Genomic DNA, 20,343 nt, shown 5'->3' on the forward strand with positions numbered 1-20,343 from the left:
CAATGAAGAACTGTATCAGATTTATTTACTGCATTGCTTTTCAAAGTATGTGCACATTTCTATCAAATATAAACTTATGAAATAGAGGAATCTTTGCTATTGCTAATTCCAGCATTTGGAAAATGTATTTCAAACTCTACAGAAGTGAGATACATATCTTTTTCTTTTCCTTTTTATTTACCTTCTGATTTATGAGCTTCAGATTGTTCTTTCTTAGGGGGGTTTGTTGTCTTTAAGCTTTCATTCTACCTTCTTGAGTGTTAGAACCTTATATATCTTTATATTTTTGTTTAGTGCTCACCTGAATTCAACAGTGAGGGTTTTTTTCCTAATCTGGGAGATAATAAATTGGAAATTGCCTGATCAACTATCAATTTCCACCAAATCTTGAAAAATTACACGTTAGAGTTTTAAAGACCTTAAAAGAATATTTTTTTTTTTTAATTGGTGTGTGGTTCTTAACATAAATCATGTTTGGTTATTTTCTTTTTGTCTTGCTGCTGCCCTTCAAGTTAAAGCATGTGTTCTTGCCTCACAGTTGTAATGTGATTTGGTATTTTAATCTCTAGAAATATCATAAACACCTTGCCAGAATTTCTGAGCACTTTGTCTTAGAATTGACACCCTTGATATAATATCTCTAGGGTTCTTATGAAGTATGAGGCCTAGATTTAGCCCTAATCCACTACTAAATAAACTGAAATCTTCCCTTGATAAGAACGAGCCCTAAGAGTGATGCTCGTAAAGGAGTACTAAGTTTTCTTACAATCAGGGGTACTAACAGGTCTTCCAGACACAAAGTCATTGAGCTTCATAAACACCTTTGGACATAAATATTTGCTTTGTGAGTTAACTGAAGGGCTTGCCAAGAGTCGTGCAGCCCTGGTCAGCGCTGGGTACCACAGCGATGCTCTGGGGACCAGAGCCGGCCGGCTGCTGCCCAGCCTTGCTCAGAGCCTGCTCCACTCAGACCTGAGCAGCCCCTCTCGCTGCCTGGCTCTCTTGCTGGTTACCATGACATTTGATCACCTAGAAATAGGCTCCAGGAAGTCTGGGTCTTGTTCTGCTGCTCTCGGAGCTGAGATTTGCTCTGTTCTGCTTGCGTGGGTTTGAGGGGGAGGGAGGCCGATAGCACTATAATGCTAATTCCCTTCACCTGTCCTTGTTCCTTTCCAGATCAAAGGACCAGGCTGCTGAATTTAGACAGATTTGTACCGCAGATTATTTAACTTCCTCCTCACAGATTTTGCATTTGTTCTTTTGGCAGCTGATTCATAATGTATTGAGATTTTCCTTTCTGCTGTACATCTCTATGGGTTAGCAGACTGTTGTTATGACCCACACAGTGGTAGCTGGACTGTAGCATGTCCATCCACTGGACTGCCGGATCATTTTGGATGTCCACGCTTGCTCCTTCACAGCAGTGTAGTGCTGCTTCTTGAAGTACTCTGGCTGTGATTAATTTATCTGCTTCTCAACAACCCTAACTAATTAATAACGCTATAGTGGCTAACTGCTCAGATATCTGTGCATTGTACAGCTCTTCTTAACAGTGGTTGATTAATGGAATTAAAGGATATATGTGGGACAACTAAAAAGATCTAGCAAAGCTGGCAAAGTATTCTTTATGCAACAATGCATTCAGTGCCTAAAATGCTTCTTATTCAAGGACTTCAGCCTCTTAAAATTTTCTTAAATATTTTTTTTATTGTAGCGGTGATGGTTTTATCACTTGCCCACAGTGGATGGGCTTTCAAATGCATTGTACCTCTTGAATTTTGTTTGCTGTTTATTTGCAGCTAGAGAAGTGGAAGTTGGAAATAGGCATGTGGTGTGGATGCTACATAATTTTATTACTGCCATTTCTTTATTTTTCCATCAACTTAACTGCATCAAGAATAATCAAAAAATATCAGACTGATCTTTGTATTAATTCTAGGTCATGAAAAATAAGACTTCAATTCTGTAAGGTTTAAGAAATGTGCACAATGAACTTAATATTTATGTGTACCTCTTCATGTGATTTCTCTTTTGCAGCCACTGTCTTTTAAATACTCTAACAGAGAAACTCAGCCTACAAAAAGATGAGAAGAGCAGATAATATTCATAGGCAAGCAGCCCTGTTTCAGTCCTCCTTACCGTTTGACAGATCAGGAAGGGCAATTGCTGCTAATCTTCACTTACAATCTCAAGGCACCTAGGAAAATGGAAATAATTTTTTTAACATTTTAGTAGATCATGAGCAGTAGTGTTAATCACAATACCTTGGCCTGATTCCAGTTTGGAAATTACATTCTGCTGAGCAAATGCACCCCATTGCATTTTCAGTGATTCACTTGTTGTCTTACGTGGTGTGGAGTTGCTGAGCAAAGTTAAAGAGCTGGGGCTTCTCAACCACCAGAAATGTTTTAATGGTGGATGAGGTCAACCTACACTAACTTTCCCTCCTTGTCCATCAGCTTAATTTACAGAAGTACTTTAAAAAGAAAAGTAAGTGCAGTGCCTCACCTGAAGGGACACTCAGCCACTGAGTTATGGGGAACTGCTTCAAAAGTGTGTGTGTGCCAGGGAAGACTGAGGCCTCCGATGATAGACCAGATACTGGTGAGCTCTTGAAGGCTGTGCATGTATTAAAAGTCTCTTTTCATAAAATTTCCATCTCCCTGGTGGGAGCAGTTAATGTGGGAATGTTACAGAAAACAGGGTGGTAGAAACTTCTGTACAGGGTAAGCTGTACAGAAGCTTCTGCAACTGGTGGTACTGAAATTATCTGAGGCTTCTGGTTTTACTACCTCTAAAGAGTTGAAGTGAACATAGCCATAGTGGGGAAATGTTTAAAAAACACTTTGCAAGGATAGAACCTTTTATCAAAAAAGACAGGATATTTTGTGGTGGTTGGTTTTTTTTCACAACAGAAGTGTTTTGCTGCATATTGCTAATACTGCTCAAGTGAAACTGGCTCTTAAGGTACCTAAATGTGTCTGAGTAGGTCTCGGTGACTCTTGGGCAATGGGAACACTCAATAACAAGAGAGGAAAAAAACATACTTAATACGATCTGTTGAACTGGAGCATTTTAATCAGAGCTGAGCTCTGAAAGAACCAGGTGTTATTTTGCTCCTGGCAGCAATTGAAACTTCACAGGCTTTTCATGACATCACGTCTTTTCCATGTCTTAACCAGTGACTCATCTTGCTTGCCTATTTGTTCCTATTTCTAGCTGCCAGCAGGAACAGTAAGCTCAATGTTAGCATTCTCTTATTAATGACACACACTAATCTGCCCAAGGTCGCTCTCTCCACTCACCGTTTTGTGGTTCTTGGTGGGTTATTTTTTCCCCTTCCTCTTTCTCAAGACTTTTGTTTAGCTGATTCTTGGTGGCTTCCATTCAAAAGCCTAGTTTTGCAAAGGAAGTGAGTGTGTGTGTGTGTGTGTGTGTTAATGTAACATCCAGGAGCTTCCATTGCAGAGCAGAGCCCTTCTACAGTGAGCCATGGGCAAACACACAGCTAAGGTGGTCTCAGCCCCAGAGAGCGTGCAGTCTGAAATGCATGTCCTGACATCAGAGTAGTGGGATGGGAACATACCAGCCACCTTGCAGCAGACATCAATAATACTGACCAAAACAGCTAGAACTGTCAGAAATCAGGAGAAATTTAACGCTTTGCATTGTAACAGTTCAGAAAGGTAATGAAATGCTGCTTTGAGCAGCTAGCTAGGGCCAGCGACAGAGGTGGAACAGGGCAGCAGCGGAGAAGACTGCGTGAACCGTTTGAAAGATCTGCCTGGAGGTGGGATGAGAGCGGGGTGGGACAGAGGTTATGGATGGCAGAATGGCACTCTCACTGTTCCCAGCAGAGACACCAGCATGGCTCCATGCGAGCGTGAATGTTTCCTCATCCATGCAGGAGGGAAAGTAAACAGGTCTTGGATGTAAAGGAGTCGAGTATTACTGAGCCCCAGATTGGCCTGTAGCAGGACAAACAGCGCTCTGCCTTCAGGATGTGCCTTTATTTCTTGCTTATTCAGGTTATCTGTGCTGTAGAGAACAGGAGCTGAGGTGGCCCATCTTGCTGAGAACTGAGCTGTGTTTGCAGAGAGTCAGATGTTTCCTGACACTTTGATGTCTAATAATTTGCTGCCCCTATAACCACAGGGCTGTGAAGTCAATTATCCTGTCTCCAAGGCTGACCAAACTCTGAACAAGGTGCAAAAAGCTATAGCGTAGGTGTCACGATGTGACACTGAACAGCAGGGGAGAAGAGGTCTCTCCTTCGCCACAGCTGATGAAGCCCCAAAACTGTGGCTGGTGCTGGTTATTGGGGTTGATGTAGCCTCTGTTCTGACTCTGAGTAGCCCAAGCAAGGATGATGCTTCTTGTAACTGTTGTCAATCAGCTGGACAACGAGTGACTCTTATTCTTATGTATTATTCTTTAAAAAAATAAATCAAAATCAAACCATAATCTTTAAAAAAAATTGAAAGGTTTATTTCTTTAGAGGCTGTTTGTCACACACACTGCTAGAACAGTCATGGTGCTGAGGGGATTAAACTCAGTACAGATGAGAAGTTTCAGTGACATTTTATTTGGAACAAAGAACTTGTGCCTGGAAATCTTCACTAGAAGAATGATGGTTCAGAATCAGGGATTCTGATTTTTCAGACCTGTAGCAAAGAGCATCTTTTGTGATTTAAAAACTCAGATACGTTTCCCAAGTACCTTGCTGTTTTGATGAGTAAATTTAAGAAAAGCTGTTTGTGCTCCTATCATGAATGTTTATGTGATGGATCTTGTGCGTAGAGTGCATCTGCACATAATGCAAATGCATTTAGGTCTCTTTCTCCTCTGATAAACACTGAATTTTGATTGCTCATTAATGCAAAACCTTCAAATTTTTGTTTCAAGCTACCAACTAATGGTCTTGTGGGGGTTTTTAATTGTTTGTATCAAGGACAGGCAAATATGTAAGCTACAAAAAAAGCCAGAGTTGTTAGCACACTAGTGTAAATATACCTCACAGAGACCCTTCCGTGCTTGGTTACAACCAAGCTTTCTGATTCCTCATCAGGGACAGCCAAAAAGGCTTCTGGATGCTGAAGGCTCAGGCTGTTCTTCTTAGGCAGTTGGCTAGACTGTTAATTAGAGCTACACCAGGTTTCTGCTGATCCCTGCCTGTACCTCATCTACTTGTCTTCTAATGAGTTTGTGGTCTACCTGGAAATCTTGCAAACAACTTGGGGGCGGGGAGGGAGGAGGGAAAGCAATCTGTGTCAATTATTTTCTCCTTCATTAGGTAAACATCTTGCACATGCAAACCTGAAATGCATAATTACGTAAGGTTTGTGTTTTAAACTGATGTAAGGGTAGCTACTGTAAATGCTGAAGAAACTGAGCTCAGATTTTGCCGTTTGATTCATTTTATTTATGCTGAAGTATCTGGAGGGGGGGCGTTCACTGAAGCTAGCGGAAAACGTGGCGTGAGTCAAGAAAATTAAGCCAGTTTATAGCTGTCTAAAAAGTGAACATAACCTGAGGAAAAAAATCACTTCAAGGTGATATTATAAAGATTCAAATAGATTTGGAGAAATGCAACTAAAAACCTTTAAGGGGAGATGACATGCTCTGTACCTGTATGATAAAACAGAGCAAGGAATTGATCAGTGACTCACATAGACATGAATCACATCTCTGCATTTTACCACATGGCTACTAGGGCAAGGTTATGAATAAACTTTACATACCATGAAATATAGGATGCCTTTCCCACACGCACACTCCCTTTGATAACCTGAGAAGGCAGACACCTAAGTATGTCCTAATGAATATGCAAATTACCTTCCTAAGGAGGTAAGTGCATTGTCCACCAGAGAACAGGTTATGACTAAGCAAATGCATGTAGCCCTTTGGGGTTCTGTACCTCCTGCAGCCTCTCACTAACGTATAAATTGGGGCCCACCCCCCCACACTGAGGGTTTGCAGGCAGAATGCTGAAATAACAAACCAGAATTAGTAAATTTCAGAGGTTTTGGACAATAGCACAATTTACCTTTAACACAGGTAAACTCTGTGGGCTGAGTCCAGTTCCTCACTGAGCTGAGGCACAGAGAAGGTACCAGGGCAGGTTTTGGAAGCCACCCTGAGAGTCCTTTGGGGCTGCTTCCAAGGACAGCCTGGATGTACATCCTCAGAGTGAACTCCTTGCTCTGAGCCATTGTCAAATTTAATTTCTTTCCAAATTATTCTGTGTGTAGCTAGACAATGTGTCTTGCAGTTGCTTACTGCCTGGTCACAGTTTCATGCCCTAAGCCAAAATGAGCGCTAGTTAAACACAGAGCAGAAAATAGAAGATGAGATTTGGGAGATAGTCGAACCTGGGAACGCAGGTGTAAAACAATAACGCTGTGAGCCTGAGAACTGAAGAAGCCCGACTTCCTGTGGATTTGTTTCTTTTTGTTGGTTGCAGGATCTGAGAAGTTACTAATACTGATTTAGGTCTTTCTCCTAATGAGGCATGAAGAAAGCCTCTCTCCTGTGGATCCTTTGGTGTTGAAAAAAGATAAGCATTGCATTTAAGCTTTTTTTCCCCAGCTAAGGTATACTTAAGGTCTCTCCTTTACCTTGCCAACTATTTTTGTGACATTCTAAAGAATATACCTTTGAGAGAATTTCCCCTCAGTCAAATTTGATCAAAAGTCAGTAGTTATAATGAGCATATACATGTGCATGTGTGGAGACTGATGATATAATAAGCCTCATGTCCTTAGGAAATCAGGCTAAAATAAAGCAACTATCATGTCTCTCTGAATAAACAAAACAATACTATTGCTGCTGAGACCTTCCCCACTTGAAGAAGTACAGTTAGGATCTAGCTGGCACAGCTGGTTTAGCTGTTCAGCAGCTAAGTGAGGATGTGGTGTCAGTGAATACGAGAGTGTTTCGTGATGGATTTACCAACAGCAGGAGGAGAAATGGTCACTCAGGTATTGTCCACCTCATTCTGGTACTTCCTGTCAGGAGGGAGCAGGAGGACTATTTCTCAGGCAGTGTACAATGCCTCACTGTGATCAGCCAATGGACTACCCTGTCTTGAAACAAATGCACAAGTTTCAAGGAAAAATCCCTTTTTCCAGAGGATTGGTGGAGAAACAACAAGATTCCTGCTGTATAATCTCTCCACTGGGATATTCACAGTGTGTTACAGCTGTGGATAGTCTCATGGTAGTGCAATAGGCAAAGCCTTTTAAGCAAGCTGCAGGGAGCTTATTTACAAGCGCTTTCCTCCTACAGAGAGCCTCTGTGATATTCTGGTGCAGAACAACAGGCGATCATTGATGTTTTCCCCTTTCACAGACTGGCTAGCATGTGTTCTGGAAGGGCCAACGCTGTCTTGCATGCAGCAAAAACAAAGCTGCCTGTATGGGAATGATGGACAGGAGGATTTTAAAGATGGGTAGTTTCCCCCCCACTGCACCTTGTGTGTTTTCTGGGATTGTGGCGATGTGCTGTGTCTGATCACAAACTGGCTCTATGCTCCTGTAAGAGTGCTTTACATGAATTTAGTTTACTCTTCCAACTACCTATATGATTGATAAGTCCTTTAGGGTCTTTTTCTCTAGAGAAGAGAAACTTTAATCACATTTTAAACCAGTGGCAGTTAATGCTTTCTTAAGTGTGGGTTTTGGACTAAAGGACCATTCATTTCAGAACTGCTAACCCATAACAGTAACTAGCAGTCAACACCCTATGCTGAACATGTGCTTTGAAGGTAAGGCCTTCTGCCTCGCTGCAGCTGTTTCACAGAGTTGCCATTTGCCAAAAGATGGATGAAATGTGTTTGTTCAAATGATAGATGCCTCCTGATACCTGAGATATGTTAAGCACACGACTTCCCTCCTTGGTTCAGAAGACAGGTCCAGAGGGAATGGACTGGCTGCAGGAGTGCTGATCTGATGTTAGAAATACTCCTCAGTTTAAGAGCAGGCACCCAAAATGTGAGGAATAAATGTTGTTGGCAACCAACAGATGGTAGTTGACATGTCATTTCCAGCTGTCACAAGTCTTTCAAAATTCTTCTGTTGTATATGCCAGAGTTTCACCTTAGTGCTGCCAGGCTGAACATAGAAATGACAGCTGCAGGTGAAGGTATTCTACAGCACTCTGTGGTTGAAGAGAATTAAGTTGAACCAACAGAAGAGGATTAGTAAATCTCGAATTAATATGTACACCTCAGACATCGTGATTGGGATATTCCACATTAAATTTACTTTGTAGAATAATTTTCATGTCATCAAGTCTTTAATTGTTGTCTCTAACCTCAGGTAAGAACTGAGTCACCTGCAACATCTATCTCAAGGTCACTTTCCTGACTGTGACACTAAATTGCAACACTTAAATGTCTTTTGCCTGGTACAGTCCTGGACTGTTTTCTATTGCCTCTGCTTTGAAGTGTCAGCTTTCTGTGAACTCTGCTAACGTCTTATTATTGCATGGAGGCTGAGGCAGAGAAGAGCAATTAAAGGGTTGACATCTTTGGTATTTTTTTAATAGTATATGTGTCAAAATGCATTTAACAAATCATAGTTGATGCAAAAGCCCAATTAATGCTAAAATGTAAGTAGACTTCATTTCAGTTGGGAGAAAATGAGAATTTTAAAACATATAACAAAAAGAGGTTGCCTTATTTTAGATACAGGACTGAACTACAACTCCTGTTTTTGAGAATTAAAGTCTTAAAGCCTAAATATTCCTTTCTGTTCCAGGATACAGCTGGACAAGAAAGATACCGGACCATCACTACAGCCTACTACCGAGGAGCCATGGGGTTTGTCCTCATGTATGATATCACCAGTGAAGACTCCTTCAATGCAGTGCAGGACTGGTATGAAATACTGTTGTTGGTTTGGTTTGGTTTTGGCCATTTCTATTCTCAAAATTGTGTGTTGAGAACATTAGACATCCCACCCTCGAGAATGCTTTGCATCATCATATTCCTTCCTCTTCATCTAAACTCTGGGATAAATAATCTGGTTTTTAAACTCTCCTTAGAAAAAGTTCTACAGCTTCACTTTAATGAAAAATATAGTAGCAAATATAGTAGCATACTACAGCAGTTGTTGCTTTTAAAAGTTCTAATTTATTGCAAAAAAATTAATTCTTTAATGCATTATTTGGGCTTATGAGATTTCTGGCTATGCTGCTAAAACAATCCAGTTTAACAGTGGTTGTTTGAGTCAAATCTCATTTAAAATCTAATAAGGCTAAATCTTTCCAAACTTCTTTAAAAAATTGTGGGTTTTTGGAACCTACAAGCGTAGACACATGGAACAGTATTCACCTTGCCTAACTTGAGATAATTAAAAGTCTAACTTTACCAATTTAAAACTTATGAAGTTTAAATTAGTTGTAGCTGTAATAAGAGGAGGAAGCAAGGTCTAGGACAGAAAGCAAGCATACTCCTTGGAGGGGGCCTGTCTGTTACCACTGGCTAATGAAAGCACCTGAACAGCTCTGTAAGGCAGTGCTCAGTGCGGGATGGGGGAGAAGGAGTTACCTATTAAGTGGGAAGAGTGGGGACTTAGCCCTAAAACTAGGTATGAAACGGATTCTCAGCTGTTATAAGCTCCCCTGGCTCCACTGAATTCAGTACAAATGCAGAAACACCAGAAAATGATTTCTGGACTTTCTGATGACAAAAAGCCAGGAAACATTTTTGGCTCACAGTGAAAAAAGAAAGCACCAGGCCAGTCACTTTAAAAACTCCATGGCAGTAGCAAAGCTGCATTGGTATGCTGGCTCATCTCCCTGATATTTTGGCGTGCACTTCCCCTTCACCACCTGGAGTCTCTCCTTGTAGCTCTTGCCACTTCTCCTCTTTTTCCCATCTCACCTCACACTGTGATCTGATTTTGGAAGCTGAGCTTGTGGCCCAGACCCTCTTCCTGCTCTCCTGCCTTCCAGACAAGTACATGTACAGAGCAGGAAGAGTAGTGGTCTTCCCTGGAGAGACAGAGCACAGGTTGTTGCTGTAGCCATGGGCAGTGCCTGCAGCCCCCTCGGTGGTAGCTGGTGAGAGCTGTTTTCTCAGCGGGGCCCCAGCACAGTGCCTGGGGTGAAAACATCCGAGCTGCTGCTGTGAGGTTGTGGCCGCAGGCACAGTACAGATAAGCAGAAGGCTGGACCGTGTTGCTGGAGCTCATGTTCTGACATGGCATCCTCTCAAAGGGATGCCAGACTTTGTGTAGGAAATACAGGGCATGGGGAGGCAGGGGAAAGGCTGTATTAATCCTCAGAAGTAGTACCCCTGTGGCTGCCCTCAAATGTCTTGCAATCATTTCTGCTTGTTACCCTGTTGCTGTATACTGCAGATAGGTACAGTCAGTGTGCAAAGACAGACGATGCAGTGGTTAATGTCATCTCCCAAGTCTGTTAGATCGATTTGCGATCTCGGTGACCTACTGGCAGTGTGTGACATATGCTGGCTATTGTACTGGCTCTTAGCATCCAGCTCAGTCTGGCTTTTTGTTGGACACCTATTCTATATCCCCTAATCTACATTGTAACTCGAAAGCCGCAACAACGTAGCTTGTTGTTTCTAGTAATTCGGTGTTCTTCCAAGGCTGCCCATTATTTGTTCTTGCTGTCCACTGAAGCAGTTGATCATGATCATCACGTCTAAAGGTGTAGTCTCTACTTTCACCCCATCTCCAGTATCATGACACCATGCTGCAGAAGGTGAGCTGCAACACCTTCCCTGAGCTGTCCTTCAGCAGCTGATGATAGGGGAATACATTTGTTCCTTGAAACACAAACCCAAAGGTTTTGCCAAAACCAGGTTCCTCCACGTGGCACACCCTCCACCAAGCTCAGATGAAGCTTTTTCTGCAAGTGTCTGCACAGGGATTTTTTCCATAAGAGTGCAGCCACATGAGCTATGGCAGTATCTTTCACTAAACTATAAATATTTCCAGCTTGGTTCCCTGATGAAACAAGGTATATATGACCACACAGTTCATCTACCTGTCTGACTGTTGGTTCCGCTCTAGTAAGTTTTATTTATCAGTCTTAACTTAGCCAAAAATACCAAATCTCAGTCTCTGAGCTACTACTATTTTAAAGTTTGTACAGGTGAAGATCAACCTGAAGCTTTGTATTGGAAGTGGTCTAACCTCTGTTCCATCAAAGGCAATGGTGCAAGACTAAGAATTAGGAAAGTTCAGCTTCATGTCTTCCTGTACCATGGGGGCTGCTTGAATATCGTTGCTAAGCGCACCTTGTCAGCCAAAGAACAGAGGTGAACCATCAATTTATTTTTACTCTGTATGTCAGGAATCTTTCCAACCATTTTTAAGATTCTGACCCCATATGATGTAGTGTGGCAGATAAAATCGGCCCGTGGTACCCCATTTCCTTCCTTTCTGAAGCTTGTCCACGGAAGAGGAGATGAGGACTGTAGCAAAGCCAGCATCGCTGTGCCAGCAGAGTCCTCTAGTGGTGATGCAGCTAAGAGGTGGTTTTTTTCCCAGTCTGCAAAATTGCTTTCTAAACTTCCGAAGGGACAAGAAATGGGAAAAAAAAACCTTGTCTGGTGCTGCTGTATCAGCCTCTGCCATTTGCTAGCATAGCAAGTAGGTAGGATTTTTTTGGTGTTTTTCACCATGCTGGGTGATATGCTTAAAAAAAAAAATTACACTGGATCAGGTGTTCAGTCGGGAACTGTACTCTCAATGGAAAACCAAGGTGTCTGCTGCTGGAGCTCCTTTAGCTCAGAGTCTTTATCTCCATGAGCCTAGCCCCTTCTTCAGGTCAAGTGCAAGATAGCAGCACACCTAATGATAAAAACAGAGCCCTTAGCAGTCCTGCAGTGCTTCTCTTCAGTGCTGGTGAGAGAATGGAGTGACAGCAATTGGGAAGCTGCATGGGCTGCAAAGTCAGTAGTGTGCCCCTGCTGCTCAGTCCTGCCTTGTCTGGTCCATCCCATGTGGCTGGGACAGCCTTGCTGTTCTGCCTGCTGTGCCCAAGAGGGGAGGACCTCCGTGAGAGGGCTGGAGCCAGAGGGTTTGGGATGTGAGACAGTCTGAAGGGAAGAAAAGTGCCTGAACCACCCCTTCTCCACTAAAGAAGCTGTTAGCTTCAGTGGTGTTGCTCTAGATTCCCAGGAAATGGCAAAATTGCAAGCTGCTTTTTACCTTGCAAGGAAGGTGTGTGGTCTGGTACATGAGTTGCCCCTGCTTGCAGAGGTTTAGGTGAGGCTACAACAAACCATGCTAGTTCTAAGGCCGTACTTCAACCCTCACTGAAATTAAATGGGGTATCCACCTAGAATATATGCAAAAGCTAACAGCAAAGCTTATCCCAGGTCATCTTATATCCTGCAAGTTTCCAGATATTACAGTAATTAATCCTACGCATCCTTTCTCTTTTAAGTGTTCTGCTATCCTAGCTGGCTAGTGATGCATTTTTCAGTGTCCAGGTCCAGTAAATAAAGAATACTGTGAAGTTAAATATTTTGTCATAAATGTAGCATGAGGCAGCAGATTGGGTGACCTTTTAGACACTGAGAATAAATCAGCAGTGCTCAGTTAATGTGAATTAAATGCAGTAAGGAACCTGTTAACCTTCCCAGTTATTTCTGAAATAGCTTGTGTGGATGGAATGTGAGTGTTTCTCTGGCATAAAAAGATGATTAAGCCACTGCCATGTGATCGTGGGACTGGGTTCATAAAGCAAATACAGTCAAAGAGGATGCCTCAAGAAAATGATCAGCAAATAAAATATGAAGTGATGCCCCTTCCACTAACTTTTGGCTGCTTTCCATCCCAGTCCATTCTCATTGGCTGGTAAGAATTTCCCACCTGAACATAATTCTTGGATCCTAAAATTGTACCCATTCACAAAACCTTGGAATGGGTCAAGTTGTGTACAGTAGTGATCTATGCATTTTACAATAGGATATTCTCCAGTCTAAAGCTTGTTCCTTCTTGCTGGTGCCCGGCCTATTGCTGTTTAGTGAATCACGTTTTTTAAGATTCTGTGTAAGCAGGCTGTCTGCATGAACCTCAGCCCATCTCACTGCTTTCTCTTGTACCATCTCTTCCTGCAGAGTTCCCTACAGAAAACAAGCCAAAAGCATGAACAAACAGCTGAACCAGAGACCTAGCACTCCAAGTAAGCTCTCGCCCATGACAAACTCTTACCTTCTGTTGAGCTCATAGGGGTGTGCACAGTTCTTAAAATTCATCTTCATAACTACACTGAAATTACAGGAAGGTAGCCTCGTGCAAAGTCAGCTCTCCATCAGAGAGAAGTCTTTTCCCTTCTAGACTTCCCCAGCATCTTAGAGCTTGTATCCTCCCTCTAGTTGGGAAATTGCCATAGCAGGTTATGCTCACTAGCCTCATTATTCTCCAAGACTTGCCATGAAGCTCCAACACCCCCTCTAGAACTGCCTCCTGTGTATGTATGGTGCAATTTACCTCTCATCTCTGGCTCATTGGCATGTGACTGTTTTAACAGCCTACTGACCTGGCCTCACCTGCCCACAAGGGAAATGAGACTATCTCTTCCAGTCTGCCATATGGTTTATTCCTTGGGTGATCTTTTTACTGCACCTTTCTTAGGGGTGAATGTCCTAAAGAGGATTCTGGTTTCCTTTGTGTCACTCCAGAAATACTTCTCCTAAATCAAGTAAAGGCACTTTTTCTTCTGAATGAGGAGGGTCATGGCTGTATATCAGGTATTTAGACAAGCTCTCCAGATAGTATATGAACGTGAGGTAGTCTTCCCTTCATTCAGATGAATCACCCTAATTAATGATAATTATCTTAAAGCTGCTTCCTTCACAGGGAAAGGTACAGCAGATTGTATGAGAAGCTTTAGAAAATTAAGCCTGAGTGATTTTTCCCTTCCTACAGTGTGGCAATAGTACAGTCCGGTTATTTTAGAAGAAAAAGCATAAATGAGCAAAAGCAAAGATGGATTTTACCTTATATTTGAAAATAACTATTTTGTTTGAATAGTAAGACATCTTTCCTGTGAGTGAAAGGGTTAACTAAGCTTTCATGGCTTTCAGCTCAGTTTCTAGATTTTTTTAGTAGGCTTCTTTGACAGTTATTATTTGACATAGGCTTGATAGTTTTGTGTGTAGATAAATCAGTGGTTTATACCTCATTTGAAACTGTACTGAAACTAGAATATACTCAGCATTTGACACTGTAAAGTAAATAGACAATATTATGGAAACTCTGCTTTGGACAATCTAGACGATTTCATAGAAGGGAAGAAAAAATTGGTTAAATTTAGCTTATATTTAAGTGATAGCTGGGTTCACGAATCATCAGCTTGCTTTATCTTCAAGGCTGATCTCCAAATTAGGCTGTTGATATATCCATATACCTGTGAACCTGAGACTATTTTTCCTGTAAGTGTGAGGCACAAAGACCATGCTGTATCGTTAATTTGAGGAATTCAGCACAAATAAGGCACAGCACTGTTATTGTGTCACAGAAATATGTTTTTCCCAGGGTGTATATTGGACTGCCCTGATAGTTGTTGAAACATCTCAATTGCACAAGCCCATTTATTTATTTATTTACCTTTCCAAAAGCTTCTGGAAATTTTCTGCTTTTCTTTTTGTATGGGGATTAGGATTTCTTTTAAACATTCTTCTTCATAACTTCTGTTTGTTTTTATTCCTAATAAGTGTAAATGGCAGTGTTCTGCAAGAGAGGATTTTCACTAACTTGTACAAAACAAGGAGAAGAATGCGTTTCTGTGGGAGATCCTTCATGCTTTTTTCTTCTTTTTAATTTTCTAAGTAATCCTGTTTAAATAGCTAAGATTTGGCAGTGTGTCCCCATATGACCCCCCAGGGGCTGAAATCAATCCAGAGAGAGGAATGGGAGTCAGACAAGAAGCCTGGCTATAGGTTTTTTAAATTGAACCTGGAAAGACTTTCTTTCTCTCTATTGCTTATAGAGGAAGACTGGGGAGATTTCATCTTCCTGGGCTTTTTGCTTGATTTCTGAGGCCACCCCCTTCTCTTGATGAGCCTTGAGAAACCCCAAAGTACTGCATAAACTCATCACGGACTCACATTGGCTCTCACAGGGCTTGTCTACGTGGAGGCACTCGAAAGGGTGAAAGTAGAGGAGCCAAAATTGGGATTGGAGTGAGTGCCTTTCCAGGAGAACACTGAAAAGAGTAAGAAGTTTCACTGCACAAAGTCTTTGTTTATTTTTGCATGTTGCAGTATGGGTCTGGCCTTGTGCAGTGGGCTTGGTTTAGGTTTATGTTTTCCAGTGCAATCCAAACAGGCTGCTGCTTAAAGGCAAGTTGCACAGTGAAATGACCCCCTTTTTCATAGATATCTGTGGAGTAACATGACTGGCTGCTTTCCACGGAAAAGGCAAGTAAGCAAGTTAAACTAATTAAAAATTATCATTAGATCAGAGCTGGAGGCTCTGCTAATTCGAAAGAGAAGGAATCAAGTACTTTATTGTTAAGGGAGTTCAAGCAAACTAAACAGAAGTAAAAATCTGAGGGGACTCCTGGCTCTCCTGGGAAATGGCAGGTTTGCCTGAAACTGTAGTGTTCTGTATGAAGGAGTGGCGAGGAGGGATAAAGAGTGGGAAAGTAAGTTAGGGAGGGGTGGAGGAGGAAAGGAGTGTATTGCTTCTGGCAGAGAAGCCTAATTACCTTTGGGAAGGAGGGAGTCTTAAAAGATAGAGCTGACTTGGTGAAGATAAAATAGGTTGGGCCAGTCTGAAAAAATGGATGAAAATGAATGCTGACAAGCTAATACTGTTCTGCTCCTGGCTCAGTGACACCTCACCAAGGATGGTGGGAAAGGACTGGCCCGTCAGGATACACAGAAAAAAAAAATCTTCTGTTTTGTCATAGAAAAACTATAAAGAGGCCAGATGTGAGGTCAGACTCCTGGGATCCACAGCTCCACTCCGGTTTTAGCACATGAGCCACAGTGAGCTTTAGAGGCTTTAAGTTCATCCCAGTGCTCCTGCTTAAGCTCCCATGCACTTGATCCCTCTGTCATTGAAGTTAGCATTTGTCTGATACTTGTCGCCTGTCATTGCATCTGCTGTTTCCTGCTTTAGGTATCACTTAATTCTGCTGGGTTCAAATATTAGCTCACAGAGCCTTACCTTGATCTCATATCTTCCTAATTTGATAAATTTCTGTTTCTCTTTAGCAATTGTTTCCACATTTCTATGCAATTTTCAGTCTCTATGAACCAGTTTTCCTATTCAAGCAAAGATGACTTGATGCTTCCATCTGTTTGGCTCTCAAAACACAATTTCTTATGGTGTTACTAAAACTCTGCAGCAAATGTGCTACAGAAAATGAGCATCTTTTTTGACTGCTCTGAATTATTGTTGTAATGTGTTTAAGAAGAAGTTGTAATTCTAGCATGAAGTGTGTATCTACTGTATGGCTTTCTCTATAGGGATAATATCCTTAAGAGGTGTAACTGATTATTGTTTCTCTAACAGATTACAACTGAAGGGGAATAATCTTTAGAATAATGGTTTTTGTCCCTAGACTTCAAAAATTATTCAATTCAGGTTTTGTCTGGATCTCATGATCTTTAAAACGCTTGCGAAGTTTTCACAAGAAACTTTATTGTCACACAAAGTTAGAGTAGCAAAATAGAATGGTGCTATAAATTACATAGTCTGCATTCTTGCTTTATGCATAAGCTTTGTCATTTTCTTCTACCCAACATACAATCTTGAGATGTTGATGTTGTCATTACTGGTACTTTTTTCATACTTAACATGTGATTGTGTTTTGGCACGGCTGATGGAAGGTAACAATCTTTTTTGACCTGCTGTAGGGCCACACAAATCAAGACTTACTCCTGGGACAATGCACAAGTGATTCTGGTTGGAAACAAATGTGACATGGAGGATGAAAGAATTGTTCCTGTGGAGAAGGGGAAGCATCTGGCGGATCAGCTAGGTACATGTCACAGCTTTTCTTTCTACTCTTTTTCCTCTGGTATCACACAACTAAGCAGCATAATATATGCTACGTCCATATTTTACTTGCTTAGTGCTGAATACTACCTTCTTGTGGTGTTGCTGTATCTCTAAAGCAAATACCTAAGAATGTAAGGAAGATAAAGTTTGTCTGGAGAGAACAGCTTCTATTAGCTCAGCGGAATAAAAGGAGAAAAAGTTTTCATAAACACAATTCTGTTTCCAGTTGTTTAAGTACTATATAGTCATTTTCAGAATGCAAACGATTTTTGTAGAAGAATTTTTTTTGCAACTAAACAATGAAAAAAGTTTATACATCAGAACTGTAGAGTTGAGTAAAGTACATTTTAAAAATGCACCAGGCTTCTCTATCCAGGTAGGGAAATGACATTATGTTATTGATATGGGATAGAAAAAGCAAAACAGTTCTATTGAGAGGAAGCTGGGATTGCAATGAAAATAAACATCCTAATTTCTCATTTGTTTATCATTTTTTTGTCGTATATTACAGCATATATGATCTTTTTAATAAGGAATCAGGGCTTCTGTGTTAAGATTTAACTATACTGTTGTCATCTTTTAAATAACTCATAGTGGCAATTAAATCCTGTTAAAATTTAATTCAGTTAACAGTGGAGACCCTAACAGTGGATGCACAAACTAAACAAATGTTTACAGTAAGAGTAGAGATTCTTACCAGACCCAAAGGAATCACCATCATCCTAATTTATAAAATCCCATGTTTTCTTAAATTCTTAAAGCAGTAAATGCAGGGTGCATAATATATAGTTAAACTGGAGGTGCTGGACTTCCAGTACACACTGCACACATTGTTAAAGTGTGACCTGCCTTGCTCAGATTGCCAATTATGGTTAAATCTTAGATAATGAGTATTTATTAATTGGGGGTTTTGTTACTGATGTTGTTTTGTTTGTTTTAATGAAGGGAAGGTATAGAAACCCTGCTCACAGATGAGTATAAAGAATGACTTTGTGATAGGGACCTGTGTGATATGAACAAAAAGATGGTCACTGTTTTGAAGAGTTAAGAGTAATCAGATTATTTTTTCATGTTTCATGTAAAAAAAAATAAGTATGTTTGCAGAGGCCTGCAAGTTTAGAGCCTTCAGGTGTAAATTCTACATATGCTAAGCACAAAGGGGTCCCATTCATGACTGGAGCCTTGAGGCACTGCCATCATAAACAAATAATGAGCAAATATCAAACTAAACCCCCAAATTTCCCATAATTATTATTATGATTGTAATAATAATTCTTTACATGTAGGACTAGCAAAGCAAAGCAAGACATGGGTAGTTTGCGAAATTAGTTATGGGCTCTTTTTTACACATCAGCATTTAATTTGCTTTTGAGAATATGAATGTGAATAAATTTGGTTCCTGGCTTGCAGACTCTCAAAACCATTGTGAATGCGTGTATGCCCACAGATTTTGCAAGCATAATTAAACTGTTAGTAGTTGTTCTGGACAAATTTTCAATGTAACAGCAAATAGAGAGTTTTACTGGAACTCCCACTCCTATTTGGACTTCTAATGTTTTCTCTCCCCCCAAAATTCATCTGTTTGTTTAAATAACAAACTTGGCATCTAGAATCTGAATCCTTTATGTATGGGACACTTCAAAACACACATGCACAGAGAGTTACCATAGCAACTCCATCAGTAGGAAACTGTTGTGCTGAAGAATCCCCAGGTCTGCTCCCGACCTGTCCTCGTGTTTGTCCAACTCACCCTGGAGAAGCATCCCCCAGTGCAGAGCAAAACAAAAGCTAGACATGCCTTTGGAAAGCACTATCTCAGTCTCTCTGTTCTGTAGCCTCCCAAAATACTAAATGCTCTTTTAAAAAGGACAGAAAAATAGATCTGGTTTTATCAGTCAGTTTTTCCTTATATAAACTGTGCTTATGTGTACAGCATTATCTGAAATTACTTTATGTGTTAGGTGGCAGGAATCTCTTTAATTGACTATTGACTGCTTAAACTGCTAATTTTCATTATAATGATTCACCTAAAGGTTATCCTTCAGCATGTTTAAGTTTGTATAGTAACAGTAACATCATTGAAATAATTTCCTAATCAGATTAAGAAATTGTTATTAGCCTGAACATGAACTAAACTAAAACAGATTCAGCCACAGCAGAAGCTAAACCAATGTTGGACTGACAAAAACCGAGTTCAGTTCTCTGATTTCTTGTGCCTTTTCTATACATTTTTAATCATCATCAAAGACAACAAGTGGGGCAGATAGAACCCTCATCTGATGCAGGACAGCCATCCTTATTTAGTAACGAGGCAAATATCTCCACCATTACTTCACCCCTTGTCCCATGATTTTTAAAAAGTGTCAGAATGGGGTAGATACCTACTTGTTATTTCACACATCAAGGTGACTCAGTCTACCAGCAGTGGCAGACTAATCAGTAAAGACGACTTATCTTTCTCTTTGTGGCAGAATCAAAGAGAACTGATGCAACGCCGAATATCCCCAAAATGAAGCACAACAGAATGTAGCTTATCGCAAAATAAACTCTCTGTGGTGCTTGAGCTCTCGCTGTTGGCAATATAATAACCTGGTAGAACAGAAGCAACAGCCATTGTAAGTGATGGTTGGCCTTTGAGGCCCCTGGGGTTAGAAAGATAAAGAAATGCTTCACAGTTCAGCGTATTTCTGCTGGCTGAGGCAGGGTTCAGGCTCATCTGTGAGAAGGCTGGTTCTTGTGTAGCGCAGCGTGTCAGCAGGAGGCAGCAGGAATAGTTGTCTGTGTGCCATTCCCACCTTGGCGTGACTCCAGACTTGCTGTTTGGGTTTTTTTTAATCAGAAAGGGTCAGTGTTTGTGAATCCATGCTCATCACTGCAGCTAGTAGCTGGTGACTGGACACAGAAATTACTTTGTAGGAGGCACTCAACATTATTTGTAATTCCACAGTGCTGAACGGTCCTTGTCAGGATGGGCGCTCTGTGCTGTAAAAGTATTAATTGCCCTGAAGAGCCTTTGGCCTAACCAGACAAAGAACGGGAAAAACAGGACCAAAATCATGGAGCATTTTGCTCACAATTGCAGAAGTTGGTCAGCAGAAGCAATACAACCACGATCTTGCTTCTCTTTCTGGTCTCTGCAGTGGTAGTTCGTAAAGTAAGCCTGTCCCTGTCACGTGGAGCCCAGGAAGGTCCCTCCCTACATTACCAGTTAGTGATATTGGAAGAATTCGACTCCCTTGTCCTGAGTTTATTCAGATCTGTATCATCTGCAGATGTGTTTACCAGGGCTATGGTAGGGATCCATTTAAGCCTTTGACTCTTATTGATGCTTGATAAATTTTAGAAGTAT

At 41.1% G+C, this 20,343-nt stretch overlaps 1 protein-coding gene across 2 annotated transcripts in view; it reads left to right on the forward strand.

Moving 5' to 3' along the window:
• The window catches only part of RAB3B (RAB3B, member RAS oncogene family), a 59,592-nt gene that overhangs the window by 36,923 nt on the left and 2,326 nt on the right, over positions 1-20,343 (forward strand). For both annotated transcript variants that reach the window (XM_074876059.1, XM_074876060.1), the window contains exons 3-4: positions 8,760-8,878; positions 16,850-16,974. In XM_074876059.1, the coding sequence (XP_074732160.1) occupies positions 8,760-8,878; positions 16,850-16,974 (244 nt within the window). The remainder of the gene's footprint in view (positions 1-8,759; positions 8,879-16,849; positions 16,975-20,343) is intronic.

This window comes from Strix uralensis, chromosome 8 (assembly GCF_047716275.1).
Source record: "Strix uralensis isolate ZFMK-TIS-50842 chromosome 8, bStrUra1, whole genome shotgun sequence".
NCBI lineage: Eukaryota > Metazoa > Chordata > Aves > Strigiformes > Strigidae > Strix > Strix uralensis.